The sequence below is a fragment of the Pangasianodon hypophthalmus genome, chromosome 6 (genome assembly GCF_027358585.1).
Source record: "Pangasianodon hypophthalmus isolate fPanHyp1 chromosome 6, fPanHyp1.pri, whole genome shotgun sequence".
Classification (NCBI taxonomy): Eukaryota; Metazoa; Chordata; class Actinopteri; order Siluriformes; family Pangasiidae; genus Pangasianodon; species Pangasianodon hypophthalmus.
Window position 1 is genome coordinate 3,752,291 of NC_069715.1, and position 24,090 is coordinate 3,776,380.

The 24,090-nt window shown below is 38.6% G+C and overlaps 1 protein-coding gene across 6 annotated transcripts in view; it reads left to right on the forward strand.

Moving 5' to 3' along the window:
• The window catches only part of plch1 (phospholipase C, eta 1), a 79,025-nt gene that overhangs the window by 21,928 nt on the left and 33,007 nt on the right, over window positions 1-24,090 (forward strand). For 5 of the 6 annotated variants that reach the window (XM_053235029.1, XM_053235032.1, XM_053235030.1 and 2 more), the window contains 3 exons: window positions 16,794-16,940; window positions 18,609-18,851; window positions 22,197-22,327. In XM_053235029.1, the coding sequence (XP_053091004.1) occupies window positions 16,794-16,940; window positions 18,609-18,851; window positions 22,197-22,327 (521 nt within the window). Of the gene's footprint in view, window positions 1-42; window positions 3,394-16,793; window positions 16,941-18,608; window positions 18,852-22,196; window positions 22,328-24,090 lie in introns of those variants that run through there. The other variant, XM_053235034.1, reaches the window with a different exon arrangement.

Consider the following 24,090-nt stretch of genomic DNA (forward strand, 5'->3'; position numbering starts at 1 on the left):
CATTTGGAGGCATTTTCTCCTTGAATCTTGCTCAGATGTGACGTGTCATCTTGCAGATTTTTTCCCCTTCTTTAACCCTGATGCAACTCTGTCGGGTTTGACTGTAAAAGTTCATTTACAAACCCTGCTAAATCAATCACATTATTCTGAAATGCCAAAGTAATTAAAGCCATGTAAAGGGATTTCCCTAGAAGAGAAAAACACGTGATGTCCCCCTCACATATTTCCATGAAGATGTAATGCAGTGCAATGCAATGTGAAAAGGTAAAATCAGACTCACATATAATCACATTATTTCATGTTCAAGACTCTGAAATCCATGCTTTTATTTCTGTAACATAATGCTTGTGTGTATGTGGTCTTGGTTTCTGACACACCCCATAGCTGTCCAGGTGCTGCACAGGAATGCATATGCCAGGTGCTCATTTATTTTCCCTGCACTGCACATTTAGAGGGTTTTCTGCTCTAACACACCTGATTCAACACATCCCAGGACTAACCTGCCCATCAGGACACATGGTGCTCATCAGGAAGCCCACAGCAAATTGAACTCAGGCTGTGCCACCTGCAGATAAAATACTTTTAGTATATATGTATATGACTGGCTTAGTGATTGAGAAATACAGCATGTGGATTTAACACTGAGGTCTAATGATGGCTTATGGCTCAAATAATTTTATATAGCTTCTCTTGTCTTCTCTTCTCATCTCACCTCATCTCTTCTCGTCAACATCAGGACTTTATCTGCAGTCTCGATGCACCATAGGGATCTAATATTGTCAGTATATAGTATATAGTAATAATTCACTTCCTCTTTCACCAGCCATTCTGTCCAAAGCAAAAGTAATGCACCATTAATCTTTAAAAGCTCAGCTGGCGGCACATTTGCCTTTAAAGTTTCCTACTTGGCCATTCTTTGTGAAATGAAAGAGATTAAGCAGTTCACAGGAGCACAGGTCTCTGCTTTATGAGATATCACTATCTGTAGCACTCCATCCCTCCTTGGGGTAAAGACAAATGGCAAAATCGACCGTCTTTTCTAAGAAACAAACCACCCACCTACCAGGCCGGCTCTCTGACAGCGTCTCTTTGATGTCATTCCTGGGAGATGGCAGTGGGAACGCGCCCAGAAACACAGTCATGATTACATTAATGCTCTGAGTAGTTATTTTTTTTTACTTTTTTAACTCTAATTCAGTGCTTCCTGGAGTGACAGCAGTGGGGGATGAAAACACATGATGTGTTTGTGCTTGTCCGTGATGCTTTACAATTAGCTTTTACCAGGGTGCTGTGCCGTGGTCCCTAATCATCTGGCATGCGACCAGTTGGCCCGGACTCTTTCAACCAACACCGAACAGATTCCCAAGCAAATACACTGCTGCTGGATTAATCAAAACTACACATGTAATTAATTACACTAGATATGCCGATTAAATATTCAATTAATCATGTTTGCTGTGAATCATGCTACTTAATTTTCATTAAAGAAAGTGCAACCCCTAGATCTAACTATCAGCTGTACTCATAAAAGCTCATGAAGTAATTTATTCTGATAATTCATCATGACAGTTTGTCAGTCTTGATTTCTCAATTAATTCTCTATTTTCTTGAGATTGATCTTGGGTATAAGGTAGTAAGAGCTATCATTTTTCCTGATCATTGAATGTTTAATGATTTCTCCTACATATTGGTCTAACACTATTTAGTCAGTCAACCAAATTAGTTGTTTATGTGCTAAATGGTTTTTATGTCTCATTATTTCTTGATGGAACTTGACTTTGGATGTCCTTCTTAGTTTCATTGCCCTAGATCTTTTTAACCTGGGATGCCACAGATGGTTAGATTTTTCATTTTTGTGTTAGTTTTAGCCTATATTTAATTGATGAAAAATAATAGTAATTTAATTCAGCTAAAACTGAACAGGTTTAGTCAATAAAAGCTAAAGATTTTGGTCTTTTTGCCCTCAAATTTCCCTAATATGTTCTTAAAAATGCAAATTCAATAACTTCCTAGATGCTAATTATTGCTAACATTACAGCACAGGGGTGAGAGAATAGATGTGCGTGAGGTAGAGTGGCACCACAGTGGTCAAATCAGGGTTGGATTTGGACAGAATTTTGTTTGGCTGTCATCTTATCTGGATTTAAAACTGTGTGCTGATGATCAAATTAAAGCTCCAGTTCTTATTTCTGACTGATCTGTAATCATGTGTGTAAAACGTGCAAACCTGTTAAAAAATTAACTGCAAAAAAGTGCAAACTGTAGATTTTGCATCTATCACATGACCAAAATAACATGTCTAGTCCGGAATCCAGGGCTGTGTTTATGCAAAGAGATTAATTTAGCACCTTCAGCGTGATTTACACCAGTCTGAAAGTCACTTCAGAAACAGAGACGGCGTGTGCTAATTATTACGAACGAAGAGCAGGTATTAAACATGTGTACCACTATTTGAACAAAAACGAAGCAATTGTTTTATTAAAAACTTCACAAAATTATGTCCCACTAGCTCAAAATTATTTGAAATTACTAGAGGTAAGTTGGTTTCATATTCATTATTTGCTGCATATAGCACATAAAGAGAGCCTGTGAGAGGGTTTTCTTTACATTTACCTATTAAACACACTCACACTTATGTCACCATTCTTTTATGCTGTGTTTATGCTGTATATCCGAACACTTTCCCTTTGAACCAAGTGTCTAGTCTCTGTGGCCATTGAGAACTTTAAGCACACAAGAACCTTATTAAGTGATGTTTCCTTCTGTTAAGCACGTGATGTAATTTATGCAATTCTTTATATGCTTACTAGCTGATTGTGGCTACAAGTTGGAGGCTTTTATTTGGGATCAGACAAAAAAAAGTACAAAATCAACTCAAGGACAAGACAAAACATCCTATTGTACTTGTGTCACACTACTGCATTTATCTCCTTACCTCTTTCACTTTCTCTCTGTATGATTTTTTTTATGATTCACCCACTTTATCTGTCTCACTCCCCAGCAGGACCATTATGCCTTTTTTTCCCCTAAAACAATGCATTAGATCTTCAGATCCCTGCTTGGCTTTGCTCGCTCCATCCTCAAAGGTTCAAAGGCTGTGCATAAATAGCATTTGTGAGAGAGATACAAGAGTGCAGATGACCAAAGACATGGACTGAGGGATTGTGGGAAAAACAGTGGGTGTGAGCGGTGGGCAGTGAGAGGTGCAGACTAGTGTCCACGTGTGCTTAGGGATGCTGCGTGGATTCGGATCCAGTCCTGAGAGCATGGAGCTGTTCTCAGTGACGGCTGAGCGATCAGCCGTGGCCAACGTTGCTTCTCTGCTGGCACGGAGGTTTTATTATGTTGGGGGAAGCGTGGCCGTGCCACAAAAGTGCCGTCTGGCTTATCTGGGTGAGTGTAGCTATATTAATTTTGGAGTTTATGTGTAGAAAGTTTTTTAAACTTTTTTTGATAAAAATGCTTGCTCGATATAATAGAGGCTATATTTACAAATACTGTGAATATAAATCTTGATTGCTATTTATGGTGACTTCTTTGGATTTGCTTTTGTTTACTTTAATTATCTTTTCATACTAAATTTCACTTAGTGTGCAATGATTGGAGGTAATGAGACAGACGTGGAGAAGTAACCTGCTTGCTTTTCCCTCTTGGGTACTGCACATGTGAGGACGTCTTCACTGATATTATTTCCATAAATTTCTTCCAGGGTGATTTTCTTGCCAACTGTTGCCATCAAATAGCCTTAGACTGTAGCCATACTGAACAGATGGTGTTAATTGCAACCATGTGCTGTATAGCAAAAAACATAAGCACAAGCGTTTGAGATTTATGTAAAGCTTCCAAGAGCGACTTATTACGTGTTGTCATGCGTGTGACGCAGTTTGCACGCTTGTGAGCTTGATGTTTCTTTGGTTTTAATTGAGCAGCAGTTAGGAACGTTGGTTAATGAGTGGGAGTGTGATGTGTAATAAGATGGTGAATAGATAATCTGTGTCTAAGAGATGACAGGAAAGGAACAGCAGGAGCGCCCCACTCTCACACGCTGTTTGGGGTGGAACAATGCAAGCAGGAGTCTATTTTGGGCTATTTATAGCTCGGTTTGTCCTTTTTTCACTCCTGGTTTATTTGTGTGTATGTGTGTGAGGAGATGTTCTAGACTTACAGGACTCTTAAGCGCTATGTTACTAAACATTTCTGTCTTGCCGATGATTCAGACAGGACCCTGCATTGGAAATAGCTCAGCCTTTCAGTTCATACAGTGAGAGTTTGATATATCTCAGAATCAGCTGCTTTACGGCTGTAGTGTTTCTGCAGATTCTCTTAGTCTGTGTTTCCTTGCCGCAAATGATTGAGAAATTATCAAGGATGGACGAAAGTAGGTTGAAATACATTTTAATATTTACAGTTGAGTGCAAACTTAGTTTGTCTCTTGTGGGTGTGTAGCGACTGCTTAAATGAGAACAATTTGCAGGTAGGAACTAAGTGTGAGTGGGGAACTAAAGAAATGTCGGACCACACACACTATGAGATTAGTCTGATGAATCATTCAAGCCAATCGGATTTGTCGATGTTATTCGATGTTAGCAGAAATAAACAGTTGTATCTGTGCAAAAGCTCTGGTGCAAAAGAGTTATGAGATACATATTTGAGATATATATATATATATATATATATATATATATATAATATACATACATTAGAATAACGTGTGTAAACCCCATGTACACGCATGTTATTTGGGATCTTTGTAAATGAGAGCCTCAGTGCATTTATTTTATTATCAGAATTAAAAAATTGTCACATAGTACAAGCAAAGATATTAACATAAACCTTTCATTTCTCTTTCTGACCGTGATATAAATATCTATAACTTGTTTGCCCAACCTTGGCCTTTATAACTGCGTCTAACTTCCTTCATATCCTGTGAGTTGTAATATTCATGTCCTCTCCGTATTCTTCCTGACATGTCTCTTCAGACACTGCCAGATTGCTTGGCAAATCTTTGCGTTTTCTTCTTGACATCACTGTTGGAACTGGGCCAGATGTCAAACACTGCTTTTTTTTTAAATGAGCTCTGAAGACGGAAAATGCTTAAGGCAAAGCTTCCTCTTAAACTGTTTTTTTTCCCTGTTGATTTTGCCTTATGCTTTGGATTGTTGTCTTGTTGCGAGTTACATCCATTTGATTTTTAATCATATCTTATGATTCTGCTCCCCTGTTTTACATTCAAAAACAAATATCCCAAAACTGTTGATGCAAACTTTTAACCTCAAGTATAATGCAAGTTAACAAAAATGTCAAAGTGTAGGTTACAAAACACTGCCGCTTGAGTTGAAAGTCAGTTTAGCATTCTGTTATGTGATTGCTAATGCTAACACTAATGCTAACACACTGATGGTCTGCATCGAATCATAAACAATCAATTGATAACACTGTTACTTTGGTTTATGACAAATGTGCCTCTTATATTTTCTTTCTTTTGTTAGTGAGAGCTTCACATAGCTACATGAGCAGATTTTTCCTGTAAGCTAGCATCCATCTAGACTGCTAGCAAAAGTTATGGTGAATAAAAAGGCGAGTCATTCGCCCGTCGCTGTGTATCCGTTTCCTCCCTGACAGTCGGGCGTCTGTTCATGAATGTTCACAAACAGAAGCATTTGATGTTAGCACAAATGGACATTTGTAGCTGTGCAACAGCTCTGGTGCGCTTAAGAAAACCGTAATTGAAAAAAACTAACTAACTAACTAACTAAATAAATAAAGAACACAAAAGCATTACAATACATATTTGATATAGATATTTTTTTCTTTAATCCCTTAAATACATATTACAAAATACATGCATTAGAATTTGACAGTACTTTCAAGTATGATGGGTGAGAATGTGTATGTGTGTGTGTGTGTGTGTGTGTGTACAGGCTGTGCGCAGGTGTGTGTCTGCATAATGCATGTACTCTGTTGTGCGTTTCCGCTCTGATGCTTCTGAGGCTCTGTGCTTTGTTGATCCGGGCATCACAGAGAATTCTTCACAAGGCAATTATTCAGTGTTTGATATTATCCCGTAAGACTCCTTAGAAAACGCTTTCATCTGTCATCCCTCTTTTTTCCGTCTCACCCTCTGTCTCTCTCGCTTACTCTCTTTTTCTCTCCATCTCCCTCTTTCATTTGATGATCCTCTGTCTCTCTGTCTCACTTTTTCCCTGTCTCTCTATCTCTCTTAGTCTCTCTGTTTGTCTCTCTTTCTCACTCTCTCTCTCTCCCCATCTCTCTCTTTCCTTCGATGTTCATCTGTCTATCTGTCTCACTCTTTCCCTGTCTCTCTTTCTGTCTCTCTTGGTCTCTCTGTCTTTCTCTCTTTCTCACTCTCTCTCTCCCCATCTCTCTCTTTCCTTCGATGTTCATCTGTCTATCTGTCTCACTCTCTCTCTGTCTTTCATTGTGTCTTCCTTGTCTTCCTCTCTCTGTGTCTGCCTCTCTCTCACTCTCTCTTTATCTCTGTCTTTAATTTCTTGTCTCATGTTCTTTATCTCATTTTCCCATACCTCTCTTTGGTTCAATTAATCATCTGTCTCTCTATCTCATCCTCTCTCTGTCTCTCTGTCTGTCTCTCACTTTGTCTCTGTCTCACTCTGTCTTTATCTCTCTTTCTTTTGATACCCCCCCCCAATCTGTCTTTCTGTCTGTCCCTCTCTTACACACTGTCTCTCTGTTATTGTCTCTCTCTGTCTCTGTCTCTCTCTGTCTCTCTTTCTCTCCCAGCTCTCTCTTTCTTTCAATGCTCATCTGTCTCTCTGCCTCACTCTCTTCGTCTTTCTTGGTCTGTCTATCTTTCTCTCTTATACTCTCTCTTTCATTTTTTTCTTTTTCTATCTCCTCACTCCCTATCACTCTCTTTCTTTCAATGCTCATCTCTCTCTCTCTCTCCCCCACAGCTCTGTCTTTCTTTGCTTCAATGCACTTTCTTTCATCTCTCTCTCTCTCTCTCTCTCTCTCTCTCCCACTAACCATTTTTTATGTTTACACCATTATAAACGAGTAAAATGTCTAACTATAGATTAACTAACCTGCTAATAGGGAACCCAGCTGTTATGGGTTTGGCACTGTTGGAACTGAGTGCAGGAAAATGTAATAAAGTCTGATTGATTGACGGCACCACACGTACAGGAAACCATGAGATTATGAAGATGATGATAACCTTTAGAGACCTTTACCCCACCAGGCCCACAGACAGAGACACTAATCTACAGTGAGGCCCTGATTTACTAAGTTCACAAATAATGAGTACTAATTTGATGTTATGTGCAAAGTATAAGTAGAAAACAATATGTGAGGGGTTTACGCATATTATTTTTTCTTGATAGCTGTGACTAGTTCAGATCTGAAAGAGTCTCCAAACGAAAGTGTAACACTGTTTTACATTTTACATTAAAGTACAGTTCAGAATATGACTGAATGTAAAATAAACACACGTGGACAGGAATAGACATGGACCTTGTGTAAAAAAGTGCCCATTTGCTCAAAGGCTGCTATTTAAATGCTGTTAGCTTCGAAGGTGTGACTCTGTAGTGAATACCTAACTTTACCAAATCAATAATAAGTCAGCTTTTTGAGAACCTTTCTAATTGTTTTGAGACACTAAGGCATAATTTAGATAAACATTCTCATATTAATGGTATCATTTTACTTTCGACTGACAGAAATGAGCTTTTGCAAATGTAATACTTGCCCTTCAGTCGTTTTCATTTCCACATAGAGTCTCTGTTCCAGACGTTTTAGGCTGCATTGAATCACACTGTAGGAGTGAAAATACTCCATTTGAGTTTACACCACTGTGTATTTTGCACTTTGAGGCAGAAATGCCACATATCCAATATTCTTTATGGCAAACATATAGATAAGAATGGACAATATACACAGTTTTGTTCATGTGAAAGACACAGTCCTTCACAGACCCTCTTAGTAAATCAGCTTGCACTTTTTTTGCGTGTATTTCACTTTTGTATATGTTTTTACAAACACAAACCTTTAAGAAGTCGAGGCAAACATTAATGACCCAAATAGTGTGCTAAATGCACACCAGAAGTCTTGAGCTGAAAGACCCTAGGATTTGTGAAATTCTTGACACTCGAATCAGCATGTCTGGCTGATGTACTCTTTATCTGTCTCACTTATACATTGTCTGAGATCTCTCAATAATGGAGAAATCAATCATTTCCCCTGGAGGGTTAGGGTTCAGCGGAATCCTCTTCCCAAGGGTCTTGTATCTGTTTGCAGCCGGATGAATGCTTTGCCTCCCCTGGCTCGCTCCCTCATGATCCGGGTTGCAGCCCCACTGCGGCCTGAGCAGCAATCAGGCATGAAGGTTTTCTCAACATGAGGCTAATTAGGATTAAATGAACTGGAGAGGAACTGGCTAACAATGTGCATAGTGAAGAGAGCAAGGGAAAAAATAGAACATTAAGAAAAAAGGATAAGAGGAAAATGCAGTGCATCTCAAAAGCTGTTTTGGACTACTTTCATTCTTCTTTAAGCTCTTCTTCAAGCTCTCTCATAGGTGCTTTAGGTGACAGTTATTATTGAAGATCTCATATGAAACCCAGTTTGGACTAGCCTGTGTGTACCCCTGCTGTACGTGCTAAAGTCAGGACTACTCAGACTCCCTGCATACCCTCATAATCTCTTCACAAAATCCAATGACATGTTTTTAATTAAGGCCAGGCACCACAGGCACAAAAATGTGTGTATTTAGTATGTGGGTAAATCTACCGTATGAAGAAGGTGTGACAGGTTAAAACCTACACTGAAATCATTAGTTGGTCTTCAAAACTATAAAATACAAAACTCTACTCAAAACTGGAAGGTTGAAACCTGTGGTAGGAGAATATCTGGATCAGGAATGTATCAATAACCAAACATATGTTCAGCCTTAGACTAATGACATGTTAAAGAAGTCTAATTAGAAACTGTGATCAGTTAAACTCTGATGAGATTATTTAAATTCACTATGAGAATACTGACTATTTTCTGTGAGAACTGCTAATCATAACTACTTTACAGTTAGCTATGGGGCATGGCTCATTTAGTGAGCGATGTATGCACATGAACATGCGCAAAACCTTGCAAATGAACATATGTAAACCTTGCCTAATGAACATACTGTACGGCTGGTATGACATAAACCTATATTGTGCGTGTGTTTTTGTAGGAAAACAGAGTTGGGTTTGCAGTTTTCTTGCTCCTGGCAAGCTTTCCAAAATGTTAGATGGAACTTTTATTGCTATAACTGTCAATATTTCTTTATTAGTGTCACGACTGGGAGGCAAAGGCGGATGCAAGTGCAGACAATTTATTAAGTACAGTGCAAACAAACAACCAAAACTGTGAAAACATGAACTGTGGATATGAAGCAAAAAACATACAGACTATAAGTCATACTGAGAATCACACAACAACAAACGACATGTACAACAAAAGCTTAACAACGAGACACTGAAAAACTAGAACTTAAGTAGTGGTGCTAATCAAGGTGAAACAGGAAACAGGTGTGAGTGATTAGTGAAACATCTGACATGCAAGGGCTGATGGGTAATGTATTTCTGTGCCCCTTTGGTGCTGCCGTGACAATTAGCCAGTTTTTAATTAACATATGGCTAGTATTATATATATATGTATGTATGGGGTTGCATGAGCTAGTGCACTCTCAGTGCCGGTCCCAAGCCCGGATAAAATAGGAGGGTTGTGTCAGGAAGGGCATGTGGTGTAAAAGCTGTGCCAAATCAAATATGCGGATCATAAACTGGATTTCCATAATGGAGACGGTGGATCCACTGTGGTGACCCCTAACGGGAGCAGCCAGAGGAAGAACAACAAAAACATAAGCTGAAACAAAAACATAATTATAAAAAGGAATATAATTAATTACATTTGGAAACTCTGCTAAGCTGAAAAATACATGTTTAAAGTCGTCATGTATTTCTTTGATTTCTTACAATAATTTCATAATAATGTGACGTGTCAGGTAAAATACTTGCACAGTTGTTTCGTTGGTTATTGTATTAAACTTAAAATTTGTTGTGCATGTTGACTGTGTATCTATATATATAATCCTGGCTGGCTCACCAAGCTATTAGGTTGTGGTTTTATTGTTCTTGCTGGGTCACCAACCTATCAGTCTTTTGTTTTGACCAGTTTTGAATATGAGTTTTACATATTACACTGAGTACATTTGGAAATGGTGGTGAAAATTTTATCACATATTTTTTTATTACTTGCAATAATTTCGTAAGAATGTGACATGGCAGGTGATATGCTTGCAATATCATTTCATCTGTGATTGTATATATTTAAAAACATACCAAATTGACTGTCTCTTTAAACAGTCCAGAAGATTCTGGAAATTGAATTAAAAATAAAATATTTAAAAGCTTCTGATTGGCCAACTGTCATAATTAGGCGTTAACTGAGAATGCGCACATGGCTGTATTTAGAGCCTGTGCCTTTTTACTTTTGATACCATGAAATACCCAAGCAACTCAGACAAGACCTCAGAAAAAATATGCACCACCACAAGTCTGGGTCCTTCTTAGGAGAAATTTCCAAACAACTGAAGGTACCATGAGCATCTGTACAAACAACTGCATGAATATATAAAAATCTTGGGACCACAGAGACACTGTATCGTTCAGGAAAGAGGCACAAATTAACTCCCAGGGATGAATGAACTTTGGGCTGAAAGGTTCATCCGAACCCCAAAACAACAGCAAATGAAGTGAAGGAGTTGGATGCATCACATACCAAAGTATGACCATCCACCATTAAAAGAATCTTACATCACCGTGTCTTGAAAGGCTGTTGTGCAAAGAAGAAGCCCTTACTTCAAGACCAGCAAACTGATGTTTGCACCAGCCTTTTGGAGGAGTGTTCTCTGTTCAGATGAAAAAAAAAACTGACCTGTTTGGCCTTAATATTCGGTCCACAAACCTGAATGAGCTACACCAGTTCTGTCAGGAGGAATGTGCAAAAAATCTAGCAAAGTACTTTGAGAAGCTTGTGAAAGGCTACCCCAAGTGTTCGATTCAGGTTAAACAATTAAAAGGAAATGCTACCAAATACTAACAAAGTGTATATAAACTTTTGACCCACTGAAAATCTGATATAGTAAATAAAAGCTGAAGTAAATCTGTCTCTTAGCTATTACTTTGAAATGATCTCTTATGGAAATGAAGTAGATACCCTAAGTGACCTAACATGAAATGTGCGGACTTAACTTCAAATTAACTTTGAATGTCTTTAGCCTAGGTGTATGTAAACTTTAGGCCTCAACTGCAGAGTCACACTCCTATAAATTCAGAGCAGCTCCTATAAATTCACATGCAATGGGTCAGAACAATAGTAGCTGCCCTGCCTATCTCATTCTAGGCAATAAAAGACTAGTACATTGCAGTGGTCAATTTGTAGTGTGAACATATCGTTTGTGATGGTTTATAATGGCTTAATGTGTTTTTAGCCACATCGTGGAGTGATGCCCTAATTCATTTACTAGAAAGAATGCGTCATTTAAAGAGTTATAGTGGAAGATATGTCTATATGCAGACAAATAAAAAGGAAATCACCCTCACCTCTCCCTTTCTCACTTTTTTACTCTCTCATACAGTTTAATTAGGATGCTTTATACTCAGAGCCATGATGTTCATTACAGCAGTAATTTGTCAGCATTGGAATAAGAAGAATACATTAAAATTGTGCTTTCTCCTCCTCAGAGGAGCCCAAGGCTGCCCATTCTGCCTGGCAGTTAATAAGTGAAATCCCTTTTAGATATTCTATCATTGTTTGTTGCATATGGATATTTTAAAAGAGAGATAGACGAAGAGAGCACACTCAGCCCACTTTCACTATCTGTTCTCTACAGACTGGGCTCTAGTCCACAATCCGATTGGCACAGACAAGGTTGTGAAAGACAATGCTTCTTAACACACACTCATGCTCATTCATCCTGTCCCTTTCTCTCTCTGTGGGCCACTCTTTCTAATTAACTGACATGTCATTAAGACTGCTTTAACACGAGGTGTGTTTTTCTCAACATCCAGTGCATGCTTTACATGTAATCCTATGAGACGCAGCCACAAGTTGTGAGGAATGCACACACTCCCAGGGAAGATGAATGAATAAATGAATAGATAGCAAGTTAGCTGTTACTACTTAGGACTAGTAAGAGTGTTGTGATGGTTATAGTGTGCATGGCTCATGAGCTGATTTTTCATTGTCAGCAGAAAGCTGCTCTGGTTAGAGCTTTTTCTGGCAATGTGAAAGCACAATGGGAGGAAGAAGTCCTGATGTATAGATGTATAGTAATCTGGGTTGAAGTTTGGTAGAATATAAAGGTTGTTCTTTTCTTATTTAAGTATCAAGCATCGTAGGCATAAATGTAAAATCTTGGCAACTTTTTCTTCTCTCTCACACACCTAGTCAGTTACATGTTCTTCCTCCTGTGTGACATATCTTTCTAGTTCTTGTTCTCTTGCTCTTCTTACTTGTGTCTGTTTCTCTTTTTCTGTCTCTCTCTGTCTCTCGCTTCACTTGCTTTATTTGCCTGCATGTTTACACTGATTTGTAGTGGCTGGGTGACAATGTAGCTGTCTATTGCCATTAAGCATTGCTAAAACTCTACTAGATGTACCAGGTCAGGCCTGGAATGTGTAATTATGCCTGTGTATGTGTCTGTGTCTGTGACTATACAGTACATTTTTTGCGAGTGCATATATACATGATTGTACGTAGAAAAGAATATAAATAAGTATATAATTTCATATAAAGGAATGCTGGAAAGCAAAGATGCCTTCAAAAATAATGCAATTAAAGTCAATATTTGGCTTAATAAACCATTGTCTTTAAAAAAAATACCCCAAACCATGTGGCATATATTTTGTGCAGTTTTATAAGGAAATTGAGAGATAAGTTTTACTGAGCATCTTGGAGAATCTGCCACAGTTCTTCTGGAGACTTTGACTGACACACTTGCTTCTGTTTTTTGCAGGTAAAACCTGACAGCCAGCATTCATTTTTTGTCTGAAAGGCGGTCTATTACGTAACATGCTACCTTTTTCTGACATGCAAACATTTTTCCAATGTTTGGAAATTCCAAGAGATTTCCAATGTTTGGAAATCTAAAATGTTATTTACTGACACAATAATCTAAGACAAAATTAGTTATATATATATATCGACTGTTTTATAACCCTGGGTGAAAAAGTGTGTGTGTTTATTGTATTTGAAAAGTCTTTGGGTTACTTCAGGCTTGTTTTCACAGCCATCATGGGCTGGTAGGAGGGAAAGACTCTTAAGTGGTGACGAGCAATCTCCTCTCGCCTCCAGCAAAATATTTCAACTCCCACTTCTGTAACACTTCATGAGAATATCCGTCTGTGCGGATGTGTATGTGTTTGTGTGTAGATAATTGCCTGTTTCATTCCTCACTAAGGCTTCCTTAAAATAATTCAGATCACGTTCCTGTTGCTGTTTATACACATCCTAATACAGGCATTAAAATGTGCATGGGTTAAATGTGTTACCTTCAAAGATGCTTAATGTACACATTTTACAACTTTTTGCACCCAAGGACCACTTCCAGTGTTATGAACATTTCATAACATGACTGTTATACACATTAGGCATATATGTACAGTGAATATTAAAAGTCTACACACCCCTGTTAAAATGGCAGGTTTTTGTGAAGTAAAAATGGATGAAACTAAGATAAATCATGTCAGAACTTTTTACACCCTCAATATGAAATTACAACTTGTACAAATGAAGTGAAAAACAATCAGAAACATTTTAGGGAAAAATAGGAAAAATAGGAAAAAGAATTTTCTTGACATCTTCTTGGTTTCTTTTGACTGCTGAAGCCATGGTCTGCAAAGAGCGGAGAAAGCATACATCTCCCTTGTTGAAAGATATTGACAAGGAGAGGGGTATAAAAGAATTTCCTAAACATTACATATGCCATGGAACATTGTGATGGTCATCATCAACAAATGGAGAAAATGGAGCACCACAGTAACATTACCAAGAACAGGACATCCCTCCAAAATGTATAAAAGGACAAGACAAAAACTGACCAGGGAGGCTGCCAAGAGACCTATGGCAACATTAAAGAAGCTGCAGGAATATCTGACGAGTACTGATTACTCTTTGCATGTGACAACAATCTCTGGTATTCTTCACATGTCTGGGCTATGGGGTATTGTGGCTAGGCAGAAGCCCTTTTTCACAAAAAAAAAAAATCCAAGCTCAACTAAATTACCCCAAACCATGTGGCAAAATGTGATATGGTCTGATGAGACTAATTCCAAAAGTTATAATAATTCCATAATTCCAAAAGGTATGTTTTGCACAAAAAGACATGTCACGAAAAGAACACCATACCCACAGTGAAACATGGTGGTGGCGGCGGCATCACGCTTTATCGAGCTGGAAGGAATCATGAATAGCTACATATAGCAGTCGATTTTAGTGCAGAACATTCAGGCATCTGCTAGTAAGCTGAAGATGAAAAGGAATTTCACAGTGACCCAAAGCATACATCCAAATCAACAAAAGAATGGCTTAATCAAAAGAAGCTTAGTGTTTTTCAATGGTCTAGCCAGAGCCCAGACCTGAATCCAACTAAAAATCTGTGGGGTGACCTGAAGTGTGCTGTGCACCGGAGATGCTCTATTATTACAGCATTTTATAGACTGTATCCTATAAACACTTTTTGTTCACATTATTTATTTTGCTGTTCATAGCTACTGGACTTTTTTGTTAAAAATGAAAAAAAAAAAAGCAAAAAAAAAAAAACGTTTTTAAATGTTCTATAATATTTTTCTGAGCTGCTGTGAGTCACCCTGACAATCCTGTAATAGTAATCCGCAGTCAGTGCTGTGTCAGGGGTGTCAGGTCAGAACTGCCAGGAAATTTGTACATATACGCCGAATACCAGCTCATCAGACATTTCATCAGACATCATCACAACACAACTTTAGGTATAAAAGGAGTCTGACTGCACAGTAGCAGGCAAGATACAGCAGCAAATCAGGAGCGAATGACAGTGAGAGAATCTAATATAATCAATTATTTGTAATCAAATAATTATGATTTGATAAATGATTATTAATTCATTCATTTTTTAAAAAACTTTTCCCCCTTGGAAAGTTGGACATTTAATTGTTGTCTAATGCGAGGGTAAGCTAGTAAATGATAGCCATCAGATTTATCCTTGTTGTGGAACTTGTATTGTTACCCACTTGCAAAATTGCTTTAAAGTAAAAAGCCAGTCAGTGAATATTTTGGTTGGTGTGTTTCTGTGCATTTTAATACTTGTTAGTATTTGTTTTCAACACAATAATATCTAACTAGCTAGCTAGAGTTACTGCTTTTTATTTCAGATATGCACATATAGTTTTGGTGAAGGCCCTTACGTTCGCCCTGCAGTCCAGTGCTAAGCAACCCTTTGCCCTTCATAACTTAGATTTTAACTAACTAGCTAATATGAGGTGATTAGTACATTCTGTTAGGTTTGTGCTGTTATGATACTGCAGAATAAGCACAGTTACCCTGCAGCAGGACGGAGATGCACTGCTTGATCAGGCACTGTGCGAGCTAACGGGCTGACTGTAGCTAAAAGACTACATTTCATGTGTTTTGCCATTTTATCTAATACAAAATTCAATAACAATTCTGTAATATCATAACAGCATCTGATTATTTATATTCTAAAGAATCACCAATGCTGGAATACACCCTGGATGGGGCACCAGTACATCACAAGGCACCAGGCACACACACATTTGCACGGTAACAAGTTACATGTTTTTGGGAGGAAATTGGAGAACCTACGAACACACAGTGGACGTCAGGACAGAACCTGGAACCCTTTGAGGCAGCAATGCTACCTTCTTGGATGCCCACTTTTTCTAACATAGTTTATTTAGGAAATGAATTCCTTCCTACCTTTCTATCTCTTTCTCACACATGTGACTATGATCATATCTGTGTGTCATGCTTTGAGAAAATACTGTCCATCCATGTGAATCCATTCTGAAGTGTCACTTTATATTTGGGGGTATGTGTGGGTATGCGTACAGAACCAGCCTCTCAGATCGTCCTCTTTATCAGAGCTATTCTGAGTGAGAGAAACCATGCTGTGAATGAAGCCAGTCTGTGAAAGGGCATAGACAAGCATTACTCACTCAGTACTCTCTCTCTCTCTATCTCTATCTCTCTCTCTAGTACTGCATGTGCTGCCCTCCACAATCTCTTTTCACAGAGAAGCAGAGGTTATTTACTTTTTGAGGCTGGGAGAACTTTCAGTGCTTGTGAAGCTAAATGTGAGTTCGGCTCCCGGTAGATGCCTCATTACGCACTGTTAGGGTTGCAGGCGAATTCTGCAGCATTGCGTCAGTGGTGTTCTCCATGGATATCTGCCCTCGTCTTTCCATTTCTGGAATCTGGTGCGTTATCCTGTCAGTTTTGTGTTCGTTCCACAGACCCGTCCATAATTACCTCCACCCTGTACATGACACACAGCACTCACTCTTAGTGCAGCAGCAGATTGTGGCCAATTAACATCCCGTTCACAACAGAATCATGAAGACACCCATCAATCTATTGACTAAAGAGTAATCTGCCCTTGTTTCAAACTCTATCTGCAAAATATTCCTGCAGTCAGATAGTTTGGTGTTTCATTCTAACTTGGGTAGAAATTGCCACATCTATTTTTAGCTCACTGGTGTGTGTGTGTGTCTCCGCAGTTGAGCGATGTATGAGCGTGATGCAGTCAGGCACTCAGATGGTGAAACTGAAGAATGGCTCCAAGGGCCTGGTTCGCCTCTTCTACCTGGATGAGCATCGCTCCTGTATCCGCTGGAGGCCTTCCCGCAAGAGTGAGAAAGCCAAGAGTAAGCACAAACATACTCAATCTTTTACTGATACACACATTCACACACAAAGGTCATGATTTACTAATGCTTTGTTTGTGTAAAAACACCTGCAATACAGCATGCAAGCTGATTGACATCAGAGAATTCACAGAGAATTCTCTGTGTCTCTTGTATCTTTTAAATGTGGAAAAATTCCACTAACATTTAAACAAAGCCTGTAAAAAAGTTTTTTGAAAATATAACTCTCTCTTGTCTATACATTTTTGCATTTATATAAAATTTTGAACAAATTTTTTAAACATTAATTCACATTATACTTGGTGTATATTTAATTAAACACACATGTGGTGGCCTAGGAAAACCCTTCACACAGTGAAATTTAGAATTTTTCTGAAAGATTCAATAGGCTTTCCTGAGCTGATATATGTTTCTGTTTTGCATGTATGTCAATCACAAGTAAATTTCTAGCATTTTAAAAAATTCTTATATGGCTCCTGCATCTTTGGTGCTTGGACCCCTGAAATGAAAACGTATGACGTTATGACATAGTGCATATTTGGTGCTTGGACTCCCATTCAGAGGCCTTGAAATAGACATGCATATACACACCAAGTCACAGGCAGGAGATGTCCTGCTGTATGCCATATGCCGGTCTTAAGCAGGACATCGAACATACAGTATGTGACTTTAGGCATGTTTTTTAGGCTTTCTGCAGTAAGTTAAGCTGGTGTGAGTGGGTCAGGGATTATCCCGTGTAAGAGCTTTGTTCATCATGCAGAGTAGGTGGTTCATGGGATAGATAATCGCTTCTCTCCACCCTCACACAGCAAGGTCCTCTGGTTTGGTTTCTGTGTCCTAGCACACATGAGGTGCACTAAAGCCCAATACAGTGACAAGTACTGACTGTCCTTCTTTAGCTCTCTTTCTGTCTCCCTCAATTCACACTTTTTTTTATCTGTGTCTCTAAATTCCCTGTCTGCCATCGCATTTAAGGTCTGTCTGTGTAAGATAAGCCTCTTTGTTACTCTTCATTTACGTAATTAAAAAATGAAAAAGGAGCAGATTGTGTCCAGCTCGTTGCCTGTTGAAGGAGGTTGCTTTTGACAGCTCTGATATGAAGGAACGCTCTGCTCTACTGATGATGTGTGTAGATGAGATTACTATCATGTTAAGAAAAAACAGATTTTATCAGCTACTGTGTAATATTTCAGATGTCGCTCAAGATTTAGGTTTATGAAGAGATGTAATGTGATTACAGAACTTCTGATAAGTCTGTGATAAGGTTTTGATAAAGATGTTCTGCCGGAGGTATATAAGAGAGAGACAGAGAAAGCGACAGTGTGTGTGAGAGAAAAATAGAATAAGATTCATTACACACTGATATTGTCTTCAGCAGAGGAGAGAAAAATTGGGCAGGAGAAAACATGATGCCAGCTTGAGTCTGTCCAAATCTTTGTTTACCCTCAGTGACAGAATCTGATATCTTCATTACAAACAACACGTTTCTGCATCACCTTTGCCCTTTGTGCAACCAATGCTCGAATCATTCACTCAAATTAACCTTGCAGTGATTGCAGTTACTGTTTGCTTTTCAGTTTGTAAATCATTTTAATTTAGATTGCATTTGTAGATGTTTGTAGATGTACTGATGTGGACATGGAATGGTTACTGTGCTCTTTTTCTCAGTCACCATTGACTCGCTCTACAAGGTTACCGAAGGTCGACAGAGTGATATCTTCCATCGGCATGCTGACGGGAACTTCGACCCTGGATGCTGTTTCACCATTTACCATGGCAACCACATGGATTCTCTGGACTTGGTGACATCCAATACAGAGGAAGCAAGGACGTGGGTGACGGGACTCAGGTACCTGATGGCGGGCATCAGTGATGAGGATTCATTGGCCAGAAGACAACGAACCCACGACCAATATCCTTTATATCAGCAGAGATGCATGGATGGGTAGAGGAATGAAAGATCTTCTTTACTGATTGGTACATGGAGGTGGTATTTAAGCAGTTAAAGTTCTGAATTTACGACCATGAGTTCCCAGTGTAAGGCCCTTAACCTTTTTTCAATTACTTAGCTGTATGCTTGGATTGTATTCTGTTTCACGTGAAACTTACTTTGGCTGCTTAGCGTTTGCCAATTTGATAAGTGGAAAGTAATATAAGAACAATTATGATATGTTTTTCACCACAGATCACTGCGCTGCCTTTCTCTTCTCACTACGTCAGTGTTTCTTTGACATTCGTGTAGGTTTGGCTAAGGTCATTATGATGGAAAACAAGTAAATAGTATTGGACTTTATTGAACAATTTGATATGCAGTTGCTATTTTACATAGATATTATAGATTTACTTGAATGCAACGGCCACACAGTACAGTTATTTGCACCCTTAAACTCCAAAGAACCAAAACTGGCACCTCCTGACCAACCCTAGCTACCCTAACCAGCTATCATGAAGTTAACCAGATACAAGGTAGTTAGCTGAACTAACATCAGCTCTTCAGTAGTAGCTATAACATAGCTAATCTTAAGCTAACTATACGTTCAATTAAAACCTAGCTCAAGATAACTAACTTTAGGATAACTTATAGTATGTAGCTAGCAAGCTGGCTAACCTTAAAACCCATGACCAAGTTCACTAGCGAGCTATCAAACATTAGGCACATTGTCCTATTTTGTTATCAGAGACAGTTGGAATGAAATATTTAAATGCAATACTCTTTTTTTCACTTTTGGATGTAACCAGACCTTACTTGCATTTGAGACACATGCAAAAGAGAAAAATTTTCAGTTCAGGAAAGTCTGTAGTCTTAAGAACTATATATATAGTGGAAACTGTCAGACTTTCACTATGAGAAGGCAACCACACATAAAGAGGTTGTATAGTCAGTGAAGTGTATAGTCAGAGCTCAAGAGAGCACAAATCTGACAGATGTGTCTTCTGTGACACAATCTGAGATGTCTTCTTTTGTGACTCATGAACTGAACATGTGTGCAATACCAGCCACACACCATATGGCTCCTGACACAGCTGGCAAAACTGCAAAAAGAATCAGATCTGCAGTCCTGTGGCACGCTTCCTCACAAACACCACTGTAGCATCCACACACTGTTTCCAAGCTGAAGAGCGTGAGTCCTGGCTTGACTCCTGTTTTGATGGCTAATAGAGTGTGACATGGAGCTAGAAGCTTTTTTGTTGGGAGGCAAAGAATAACTGACACCCACATAAACAAGAAGAAAGAGAAAATATATATGTCTGCATACAGAAAAACGCACTTACGCAGACATACACACACGACAAAAACAGACCAAAGATAAAAAAATACAGATAAAGTATAAACACATGCTCCTTCTCTGAGTAAAACGAGCATACACTGGTAGAGGAATGAACACTGTTACTGTATGTATTTCAGTGCTTTATTTATTAGTAAAATCGTCTGTCCCATGTGTCAGTTGTGACAATCTGATGCTGACCATCTTGGAGACTTCCAAAGGCAGATACCCCTTTACCCGACTATTCTCTTAGTATCCATTGGGAAGTACCTTGGAGCGATACAGAAAAACGTCATTCCAGGTGCTTATGTTTTTACCACTTGCTGACTTCTGGGCTAGATTGATTCTATTGTTAAAAGCTTATTATACCAATACCTCTGGTGGAAGAATTCATGAAATAGTTCTCCAGAAATATCTAGTTTTCACATGAAGATTTGATGAAATTCAGCAACTACCATTAGACTTCAATTACAAGCAGGTTTTGTGTAAACACATTTTCTGTTGTTTCTCAGTATAGATTTATCAAAATTCTTACGGACCTTACGGATGTGTTAGACAGAGATTAGACTTAGCGACACAGAGTATTCCTTTAATTTGATTTAATCATGCTTGCTCTGTGGACTGCTTGAATCCTGCTATTAGAACCGAAATATTTATTTTCACACAGCCCACCTTGTCTTTCTGAATGTCAGATCTTTCACTTTTCATCACGTACACTCCCACGCAATTTCCTCTGGTTGTCTTTCACACTTCCAAATCGTGTGAACAAATCTACAGCAAATGGATTATGTAAACATGAATGAAGTAAAGCATTTGCTTTGCGAGGAATAAGATGTAAAATCATGACAGGGAGATTCATAATCCAGAGCACGAGCTGCACGGAAGGGCAGTGAAACGTTAAAACGCCCCTCAGCAGTTGGGATAATGCATTAGGAAAGAACTGGATATGTGCTGGTATTGTGCGGGTGCTCTTTTTGTGTGTACACACACACACACACACACACATACACTCTGATCTCTATCATTTATTTAGACAGCACTCTGGGTCAGGCAGTGGGGAGACCTCCCTGAATCCATTAAGGTTGTTGTATTAGAGAATAAAGAGGGCAGGGGGATGAGCTCATCGTATAGTGAAGCTAACTGGATTTATGACATAGAGTCTTCACACTTGCCTTGCACAATGCATCACATAAATGCTAATCTGAAGAGGCAGCAGGTCACATTTTTATTTTCACCAAGCATGTTTGCACAAAATCAGTTGAAATTGTTCCATAATTTTTTGAAAGCGTACCGAAGTTGTCATTTTTGATTTAAACATACATTAAATGTCCAAAAGTATGTGGACACCTGATTATCACACCCATATGTGCCCATTACAAATCCGTGTTGGTCCCCTCTTTGCTGTTATAATAAGCTCCACTCTTCTGGGAAGCTTTCCACTAGATGTTGGAGCGTGTCTGTGGGGATTTGTGTTCATTCACCTACAAGAGCATTAGTGAGATCAGGCGCTGATGTTGGTGAGGAGGTCTGGGGTTCAGTCGGTGTTCCAGTTCATCCCAAAGGTGTTCAGTGGGGTTGAGGTCAGGGCTCTGTGCAGGACACTCGAGTTCTTCCACTCCAACCTTCACACACCATGTCTTCATGGAGCTTGCTTTGTGCACAGGGGCATTGTCATGCTGGAACAGGTTTGAGCCTCTTAGTTCAGGCGAAGGGAAATTGTAATGCTACAGCATACAGAGACATTCTAAAGAATTGTGTGCTTATAATTTGTACTTATTTGTGTGAATAATCATAAGGTTCTGTATATTTTCCTCAAGTAAAGTGTCTTTCACATAAGATTCTTATAAATAAAATCAATGACCCTTACATGACAGATTTACAGCACTCTCCCATTTTGATCCGTCAGTCTCCCTTTTAAAGGTCTCTGTAGAAGTTAAACACTAGAAACCATTATGATTGAAAATGATTTCTTTCCTTAACCCTGAGTGAAAGTGGATGAAGCAGACATTTGAGGAGGCTGACAAGAATGGAGATGGGCTCTTGAACATTGATGAGATCTATCAGCTGCTCCACAAGATGAACGTCAACCTGCCTCGTCGCAAAGTGAAGCAGATGTTCCAGGTAAACGAATGGAAACTTATTTTAAAAGAAAATGTGATTATGAGAGAATAACTGTCACCATCAGTAACTTTTGCTGATTTTTTTGTTAACCACAACTTAAACGATAACTGAAAAGTAGAACAACAATCATGTACTCAGTACTCTTGCAGTCATTTTTTTAATATTTATTGCAAATTGATATGTATCACATGCACTAGCAGTGTACACAGATATGTACACAGATGTGTAATTCAATAATGCACAAGATGATGGAATACAAAGTACCACACATACAGTAATATTATTTTTATCTGTGTTTTAATCACTTTCAATCCATTGGTCAAATAGCATAAGCCTTATTATTATTGATTGGTCAGAAGGTGTTGATTAATTTTCTATAACAGCAGCTTTATAGTAACAGCAATAGTGCAACTGCAAATTACTTGTTTGTATCAATGCACTCGTACTAATATATTATTGTTTCTGTAGTAACAGCTTACATATTTGTATGCCAGACTTGTGTAATTGTTGATATAGTGAAGTTTTCTATTGGGAGACATTTATGGAAGGAGTCTCCAGTATTAGCACTTTGTAACCGTTAGAGGAAGATAAGTTGTATAAGTTGTCTGATACAGAAAGTCTTCAGGACAGAGGAGTTTATGCTTTGCAGTTTTTTGGAAACATGAGAAGCTAAATTTTTTGGTCTCACTTACTTCAAGATAGAGAAAAAAGAGAGAGAGAGAGAAGCCTGGTGAGGGAATGACTGATTATAGCTGCTTTAACACTTTTAAACTTGTCTTACCAATTTCTGCAGTTTATTCTAATTCCTATATGTGTGTGGGCGCAATATGGCAACTGCACAACTGCGGTCACAACTCTGACAACATCACTCATTCTTCTCGACCCTCATTATTATTCAGGTTTTAAATAAGTCTTCCTTTGTTTTTGTGTGGTAATTCGTTACTCACTGGGATCAAAGCATTACTGCTCTCCTTGAGCCATATTTTGTATCCTTTGGGTTCCTTCAAGGAGGAGAGTGGGAGATACTGAAAGAAAAGGACAAGTGTAAGAGAAATAATAGATGAAGGGTAGAAATACAGAGGATGGGAAAAGTGGTGAATAGAGAGGAGTGTTGGTACGAGGCAGAGAAGATGAAAAAGGATATAAGGGATCAAAAGACAGAGTGGAGATTTAACTGGATTTCAAGCCCAAGCCTTTTGTCCTGTTAGCGGCACAATGTTCTGCTGTCAGTCTGGCTCGATTGGTGGTCTGTCTCAAGAACATGCAGACTGACAGAGTCTTATATCTGCTTTCTGCTAAATCTAATGCCAGATAGCAGGCTGCGCTTAGGTTTTGTTGGCAGAGGTCAGCTTCTGGATTTGCTGTACACATAAATTCTTGGACCCCGACCCTGCCTAGGATAAAGTGATTACAGAAGAAAAATGCTTGGAAATTTTTTTTTAAGTTACATTGGACATTGGAAACTAGCACTTTACACTGTTTACTGACAGGTACCACACCCTGATAGGCAAAAGTTTTTTAAATTCATATTAGCATATATAATCACTTCTTCATTTTTATTTCTGTAATTGTAAAGGAAAAATGAAGAAGTGATTATGTATGCACAAATATGCTTTTCATAGAAAACCATTAATCTTTCAATGATACAGCATATAAGGAAATGTCTATATGTGGACCAGATAATTTTATACTATTGCAAATAAGCTTTACCACAATATAGGACTCAATATGGAGAGATTTATTGAAATTATTTAAGAAAATAC